The sequence below is a fragment of the Gossypium raimondii genome, chromosome 4 (assembly GCF_025698545.1).
Source record: "Gossypium raimondii isolate GPD5lz chromosome 4, ASM2569854v1, whole genome shotgun sequence".
Lineage (NCBI taxonomy): Eukaryota > Viridiplantae > Streptophyta > Magnoliopsida > Malvales > Malvaceae > Gossypium > Gossypium raimondii.
In genome coordinates this window covers 45,701,537-45,710,522 of record NC_068568.1, presented here as the reverse complement: position 1 = coordinate 45,710,522, position 8,986 = coordinate 45,701,537, and the positions used below count along the sequence as shown (strand labels likewise).

At 33.7% G+C, this 8,986-nt stretch overlaps 1 protein-coding gene across 1 annotated transcript; it reads right to left on the bottom strand.

The window, feature by feature from the left end:
- Window positions 1-1,951: 1,951 nt before the first annotated feature.
- On the bottom strand, window positions 1,952-8,088 carry LOC105780093 (DEAD-box ATP-dependent RNA helicase 53, mitochondrial). Its single transcript, XM_012604210.2, has 8 exons — window positions 7,598-8,088; window positions 7,375-7,502; window positions 6,570-6,981; window positions 6,230-6,328; window positions 5,851-6,075; window positions 4,920-5,081; window positions 3,343-3,886; window positions 1,952-2,289 (listed from the first exon to the last, which is right to left on the bottom strand). Exons 1-7 carry the CDS (start codon window positions 7,967-7,969, stop codon window positions 3,353-3,355), a joined length of 1,932 nt encoding a protein of 643 aa, XP_012459664.1. The 5' UTR covers window positions 7,970-8,088; the 3' UTR covers window positions 1,952-2,289; window positions 3,343-3,352.
- Window positions 8,089-8,986: the final 898 nt, after the last annotated feature.

Genomic DNA, 8,986 nt, shown 5'->3' with positions numbered 1-8,986 from the left:
ATGGACTGATTGAACCAAGTTAAAAATCAATTTTATAATAATAAAAAGCATTATAACTGAATAAACTAGTTTTTAAGATTTTAAAGAGTAAAGATAAAATTGACAAAAAATGTAATTGTTAAAAGTTAAATATAATGATTAAATTTTAAATTTTAAAAACTACAGACACCTTCAACAAATTTAAACCTAGTTAATATTACAAAAATTTTAAAATTAAATTAGAGATATATTAAATATAATTATTAATTAGATTTTGAAACTTGTTATAAAAATTAAATTATATAAAAATAAATAGAATTTTGGTTGAAATGATAAAATTTAAGTTCCAATTGATTTTAAGAAAGAAATATAATTTTATTTTAGTTTTCATTTAATGAAACAGAAAATCAATAAAGAATTTGATTTGAATTTTTAAAAATGATTTTTAAAAAATAAAAATATGAGAAAAAATAGAAAATTAAAAAGATGTTTTATTGTTTTTACTAATAGAAAAGTTGAAAACTTTGATGAATTGATACATGTTGTTATTGAGTTGGGTTCTCTCTAATCAATCAAACTTTGGGCCTGTTTTTCATTGCTTAAAAAAAATACTTCTGACTCCAAAAGAACTTTGGGGAGAAAAGCTGTGCAGAACAAGCTGCTTTTGGCTAAAACTTTTAGTTTTTCAAAAGTGCTTTTCAAAAGTAAGAGAAATTAAAAATTTTAGTTTTTCTCTCCCAAAAACACTTTTGGTGCTATTTGGAGCAATTTTTTGGAATCCTTAGCAAAGAAGAAATAAGCTGATTCTTTTTTATGAAAATTTTAGAGATATCGGAGGAGTGTTGGAACGGAGTACAAGGCTGAGGGGTAAAGCTGTTTGGGTTAGCAGGGGCAATGGAATGAATGGTCTCCAGAATCGGCGAAGACCTAAAAGATTACTTGTGGCATAGCAGTGCCAACCAGTGGGATGGTGCAAGGTTAACATTGATGGAGTTGTTCGCCTCGTCGACAATGTGGCAGTGGCCAGCGGACTAACACGAGACAGTGAAGGATTCTCAAAAAGTGTGGTATTTGCTCGGTATTTGAGGCGGAGTTTCGGGACGCATATGACGAACTTGTTCAAATTTGATATCTGAGCTTGTTAGTGCTGAAGCACTCTACTTGCAATGTAGCACAGGTAAATACGATTGCAGCATAACGCACTGTTTCGGGCTGGCTTTCCCGTTGTTACTGAATCAGAATTTCTAAATGTTTATTATGTATGATGTTCCGAGATCATATCTATTATATAAAAATAAAGATAAAAACACTCATAAATATATATAAGAATATTTTAATAATTTCATAATTAAATTAATGCCCTGCAGATTAATTATTACACCAATTCAGTAAAAAACAGTGTCATGCATTAAATAAAAATATTTATTTTAATTTCTTCTCATTATATTTTGTATATTAAAAATCGAACAAACTTTTTATAATAAGCCATGTGATTCTGCTAGTAGCCTAAACAATGGATTATGGAGCAAAACATAATGGTTTCACATTTTAGGGGTCAAATATGATTTTCAATTAATTTTCTGATAAGTCCATAACTCGAGTTTCTAGTCGTGATAAACTTTGTTTATATCAGATATGATTTCTGGATCCAAAAAACCCTCGAGCTTCTACAGTTGTGTATACTAAGAAGAATAGATGATATTTAGCATCTTTGGTTACTGTTAGTGAGCGACCTTATGGAAAATAAAAGCATGCTTGGCTTTGGCTACACTATACTATCATAACGTTTCAAATATAAATTTTACATGCTAGAAATAAAATACGATATGTATATGTATAGAAAGGATGAAGCCAAGAATTTTATGTTCAGGGAACTTTCGGGGTTTTGGGGGAACAGGTTTTTTCTATCATTTTCCGAGAGGAGCTAGGCCATTGCAAGCCCTCTCTTGCCTCTGTTTCTGACCACTAAAGAAGTCACCAAAGATCAGGCCACTTTCCCATAATGAAATATACCATGACAACTTAATTCGTAATACATGATCCTACTGGATGTTTTTTTTATTATATTTTCTCTTCACATAGAATCAATTTCAATATTAATAGTCAGCATCTTAAAACATTCCCATCTGAGTAACTAGTATATATATTAGTTAACTTAAGCACTAACCGGCGAGGGGAGAGGAAAGCGATTAGGGTTATATATCCTTTCTTTCTTCCCAACAAAACTTATCACGTACCAAAACAAAAAATCCTTGTTTCTCAATATCTGTTTCCCACTGAAAGCTGTCATCGAGATTGCTGCCTTCTTCCCTGCCATTATAAAATAAATGCAAATGAGAACAAATGTATTCGTAGGCCACAGCCCATAAACAACTAGTCAATCAAATCCTAGCAAATGGGCAGAGGATGGAGTAAGCACTTGTTTGCAGCCAAATAAAAGAATCAGATTTATGCGGTGAATGCCCTTTTTGTCATCAACATCATGTGATAGAGCAAAAAATGAAGATAAGATCGTAAAAAGCAAACATAAGATCAGCCAAGAATTTGTCTGCTCCATTCATGAGAAATCATTTTGTGCATTTTCCAAATCTTTGGCTTTTGGAAGGCACGGAAAAAGATCAATGGAAAATAATGGAGGTAAACAACTTTTAGTCATCACTCTTTGAAGAAAAAAAAAACCATTTCTTCTGCATCACCAACTCGGTAACCTGTCACTAAAGAGATCCTCCAGTTGCACCTGTGCTGACCATCTCTTCCTCTGACCACCATACTCACAAAGAGAACACATTACCCAGTACCAAATTATAACCAAAACCCCAAATCAAAAAATAACTAAAATCTAGATGGTATATTTGTATTTGCTTTTGTGATTATCATTGAAAACAATTGATTTTTGAGAGAGCTGGTGACAGCCAAATAAAGACTTGTTTATTTCAATATAATCAGCCAAGCATATTCAGTTAACACATATTGTGAGCTTGTCCACAAGCTACAAGTTTGCATAAGAATTGTAGCATGCACCCTACCATCACCTTTACATTGTATAATACAGCGTCAAGTTTCCACTTCTACAAGGAATAAACCAAGAACAGAATAAAGAAAAATGGTATCTCTATTATATTTGCATTAAATCCAATCCACTACAATTTTGAAGGCTTTACCAGAGAAAACTAATTCCACACAAACCCAAGGGAAGACAATAAGCATTAAGAATGCATAGAGAACTAGGTAGCACCAGGCAATCTTGCAAAAATGAAAATGAATCAAGATTTGCAAAAGAAATGTTTATTTCAAATTGGTAGCAAAAGGTAACAAGAAAAAGAGAGGGAGAGCTCCTAGTGGTGTTTGCCATATCGTGCTTACCTCAAAGAATTTAGAAGGGTGTTCCTCCAGTGCTCTGATCGGTATCAACATCGGAGACCCCAAAGCGGCTAAATCGACTAGATCGAGAATCACCATTGCTCGCACTACTTTGGCGTGAATGCTTGTCACCAAATCCACCAGAACCAAAGCCGCCAAAGCCACCAGCAGTTTGACCAGAACGATTGTCATTAAATCCACCTGGATTACCTGAACCGAAGTCCCCAAATCCACTGGTACGTCTAGAACCAAAACTACCAAAGCCACTAGAACGACTGGATGCAGAACCACCAAAATTTCCAGACCGGTTATTAGAACCAAAACGACCTCCATAACCACCCATCTCATCAGAAAACTGACTGCCACTACGACCAAATCCAGTACCCCTATTGCCTCCAGAACGGCCAAATCCATATTCCGCTTGCCGACCAGAACGACCAAAACCCATATCACCATATCCACGATCTCGTGGACCTCCAAATCGACCACCAGCACCAATATCATTAAACATGCCAGTGCTCCCACCATCAACTTCAATCCTAGGAAGCTACAACAAGTTAAAGAGTAATCAGTCTATAAGTTCTATCCATGAGAACATACAATAACATAGCAATCAATGTAAAACTTCATGTATATCTTTCAAGTACAATTATTCATTTATGCATAACTTTGGTTTAATGATTTGAATTAGATATTTTTGTGTGTTATAATAGTAGTTCTTGTCTTTTCCCCCCATCTTTCCGTACCTCATGTTATAAAATCTTACATGCAAAATCGAAATGACACCATTCTTAATATTCCTGGACTGTATGATACTATTTTATAATTCTTTAAATTTGTTTTTCAAATGGAGAATAGTGGGTCTCATTGGTGTAAAGAAACAAGGGTCTGGTTAATGGGATCTTATAGTTGCATGTTAAATTTAGTTAAATTTCTAGCTTAGGAAATGATTTTTAAATCTCACAAAGTTCAAGAAGAGACAATAAATCACCTGAACCAATAATAGGCACTCATTACATTTCCATAGGAACAAAGGCTGACAATCTCACACCACACACTTTAATTACATTGGAATTTTCAGATCTGAATAGAAAAATGACATGTAGAAACATTATTTGAAGCTTAACTACTAAAGAGTTAGGACTTAGGGTTAGAAATTTAGCATGAAATTGTCAAGAAGTGCTTTACAAATCAAAACAGGCCAGTTTGACCTACAACCAGTTAGGTCTTTGGCTCAAAGAATATTATTAACGACCAGTAATGGCTGATAATCAAACCAGATGAAAACAGGGCTAAAAAATTAGTTTTGATTTCATAAGATAAAAGGCTGAAATAGCTTTAATGTTTTTGCCAGCTCCAGCTCCAAAAGGCTAAAAGAGCATCAATGTCAAAACTTTAGACTTTTGCTAGCCCCATTTCAAAATCCTTCACTTTAGCTTTTAAAATTTTCTTTGACATCCCTATTATTAATGCTCAAAATCCTCAATATAGTAGTATCAAAGTTGTTAAAGATCCCTGAAAAAGAAAGGGAAAAGGAAAGGAAAAACAAGCATGAACATCAAAGGGATACAGGATATTACCTCAGAAAATCTACAGCCTACTTCTCGCTCGATAACCTTAACAGCCCTACTCTGGTCCTGAGTATAGATAAGAATTGCACTTCCTTTCCTTCCAGCACGACCAGTTCGGCCAGTTCGATGGACAAAAGTTTCAGACGTATTTGGAAGCTCATAATGTATTACCTATTTAAGAATACAAGATCAATCACAGAACATACAAAACTAGAGTAAGGAGAACAAGTTACTGGCTTTGGAAAGAGCTCAGAACAATCACCATATTAACTACTGAACATCAAGGATTTGAATTCTATAAGCCTATGAGAAAATGTAGGCTTAGATACTGAACAGAAGAATTGAAGAGGGAACAAAAGTATCAATTTGCCGCAATTTTTTAATTCACGATATCAACTCATGCAGAAACTTTCTTCAAAACAATGCTACCATATACAAACACATGCACTATAAAATAATGACAGGTTCCCAAATGCCTGAGAAAATTCATCAGTAGCAATTAGGAGTTCAGCAAAAATTTACAGTACGATTTTTTTCTTCCATAAATTCCTATTTCAACATGCAGAATTTTCTAACGATGCCTGCACAGTTTCTATTGTTTTAACAATTAGAAACTATGCCCACTACTCCAAAAGTGGCCTAAGTAATAGGCAACCAATTAATTGGAAATAGAAAAAGCAGAATATTGAAACCTACAAAAATGAACCGTAAGATAAACTTTTGCACCAGTGTTAGGAAATTCACACACAAGTCATACAGATTCTTCTAGGACGTCACATTGAACAGACCTATAAGAAGTAGGTTTTCCTTAAAGTGGTAACATGACTAATAAAATATCTAACAAGACAAGTCTGGCATCACAAGTCGAAAATAAAAAATAAACATCCATAAGAAAACATTAATTTCCAACAAAACCCAGAGAATAATATGCAAACCTTACCAGGTCAACACTAGGTATATCAAGGCCACGAGCAGCAACATCAGTAGCAACTAAAATATTAAAATGCCCATCTCGGAATCCTGAGAGAGTTCTTTCCCTCTGGCTTTGAGATATATCACCATGCAAAGCCTCACATTTAAAGTTTCTTGCCATGGCATATGCCAACCGATCTGCATCACGCTTTGTTTGAGTGAAAACAATACACTTTCCTCCTTTCGCATGCTCCTAAAAAAGAATTTGACAATGAAAGCAATAATTATTGAGAAAAAAAAAATGTAAGACATTTGAAATGTGTACAGAACTGAAATTAAAATGAAAAGAACAAAAAATAAAAATGCCAAGCAGGAAAACAAACAAACCATAAGGGCATGACCCTTACTGTTATTAGTGGACCAAGAATTCCTGCTTTCCCACGCATATCTGCTGCAATCGAATACAAGGAAATTCCTTCTGCCAACTTTTGATCATTTTCTCCAACCTAAAGGTGCACATAAGCCACAAGAAATAAGTGGTGTTCACAGGAATATGGATTATGACGGTAAAACTTTCATCATACTAAGCATTCATTTTTAGTTCTGTGAAATCTTTTCCATATGTAACCAGCATCAATGCAACATTAAATAATTTGCAGAAAACAAAAACAAGGATGAACCAATAACTGTAAGCCAGAAATCATAACATAACATAGCAGATTGGAAAAAGAAGATAGGCAGGCTAACCAGATCAATCGTTAATGGGTTTTTTAAGTGCTTTTGGGTAAGGCTTCTAATCCAATTAGGCATGGTTGCTGAAAACATCATACTTTGACGATTTGCAGGCAGCCTCTCCAGTATGGTTTCAACATCTTCAGCAAATCCAACTTGAAGCATCTGATCAGCTTCATCAAGAACAAGAAATTGAACCTCTGATAAGTTAAGAGCACCTCTCTTAAGCAGATCAATAATGCGACCTGGTGTACCAACAGCTACATCAACACCATAATCAAGCTGCCTCATTTGACGAGAAATTGGAGTACCACCATAAACACATATTGTATCCAAGTTGGGAGCAGACTCATGAAATTCCTTCTCAACTTGTTTAGCAAGTTCCCTTGTTGGTGCCAAAACCAAGCACATAGGGTTTCTACCACGGCTACATATTCACACAAACATGTCTTCTTGATTAAAAATGATGACAAAGATTACCCATACAACAGTTTATCTTTCACATGCACAAAAAAGAATCAAAATATAAACCAATATGGTCTCTTTGGTTGTTCACTTGTTATATTAGTTGTTAAAAGTTTCTAAAAGTAAACGTTAAAAAAGCAAAATTAAAGTAGCATCATTATCATTTTATTATAATTTAGTTAAAAATGAAAAAAATAGATAAGACATAAAACAAATTGAGATAGCTTAATTATTCATAATAAACCCAAAAACATGCATTTTTTTTTTTACCTTTCCATTTAGGAATTGAAATAAAGCAAGTAGCAAAAGCATCGGTAAACTTAAGTAAGATAAAAGGGAAAAAAATTCAACAAACCCATGTTTAGCATTGTATCGAATGATTTTGTCCATGATAGGGATCCCGAAGGCAAGCGTTTTGCCTGTCCCTGTCTTTGCCCTTCCAATCATGTCCCTTCCTTGCATTGCTGGTTCCAACACCGCCCTCTACAGTCAAAAATAAAGGGAAATTTTACATCTTATTTTCCAATATATATCATTAAAAGCAAAGAGCCTAACAATATATATATACACGTATATACCTGGATTGGAAATAATTTGGTGATGCCCCTATTCTTCAAAGCAGAAACAATTTCGGGAGCAATCCCCAGATTAGAGATCTCAAGTGCTTCACTTCCCTTCTCTTCGACATAATCCTCGACGGCATACTCTGCCTGTAAGCTCGTCGATGCCCTGAAATACAACGGCCCTGATTTGGCGTGAAATCCCTTCGCTGCAGACGCTGGAAAGCCAGGGAAGGGTTTGAATCTGTTAATAAAGCAAGTCTCAGCATCTCTGGCGGCTGCTGCAACTGTTGCAGTAGAGTGGAAGTGATGAAGGAGAGTTTGAGCAGAGGCGGCGAGGATCCGCCTGGAGGCTAAGGAAGTTGTGCGTTTGAAGACGGTGTTCATCATATTTTCGTTTTTGAAAATATGTTGTTTCTAACAGTAAAGGGTTTGGAGAAAGGGAAAAGAAATGGGGTTCAGTTAGGGTTTTAGAATTGCACAGAAACGGAGTAAGGGCTTATGCTCTATATTCTTTTCATAATTTAATTTACTTCGATCTTTTATTTTTTATTTTTAGTATTTGTTTGATAAAATGGGGATAAACCAACATTTAATCCTCAAATTTGTCAACCTTTCCAATTTAGTTTTTGAATTATTTCTTGGTCCACATTAGTCCTGAATTTAAGTATTTTTCTAAATTTAATCCCGATGAGTGATTTGGTCACCTGAAAAGTTAAAAAATTATATAAAATATAAAAGAATACAATATATATATATATTACAATTTATTAACAATTATAAAAATTTAAATAGGTAAAGATGTAGCACAATTTCATAGTACCATATCATCATAAATTGCCAACTTCCAAGATTGATATAAACTAAAAAAGTTCAAGGACCAATGTGAAAAAGTTAAAATTTAGGGACTAAATGTTATTTTATCCTGATTGAATATTATTTGATAAAAGAAATATACATTATTCACAAATTGATCCCTAAATTATACTTTAATTATTAGTTTGGTCCTTAAAAGTTTTTTAGAGTATACCTAAACTATAAATTTTATTAAAAATATCAACCAATAAGAATTGACATGTGACGAGTTTTTATTGAACATCTATACTTTTTGGGTAAAATGAGATAAAATTGATAGTTTAAGTATCACTTTCATCGAAAAAAAACTTCAAGGACCATAATGGGGATTGAGATATAGTTGAGAGACCAATTTTCTAATAAAGCAAAAGATATATACTTAAATCTATATCATCTATAGTATAATATATATAATATATATATCATGTACCAAAAAACTGAATTGATATTTTTTTAAAGAAAACTAAGTTGATGTTTGTTAACCAGTTTAGGGCCAAATTACAAAAATAAGTAAATTAAAACCATGACAATATAATAAGTGAGTATGTACAT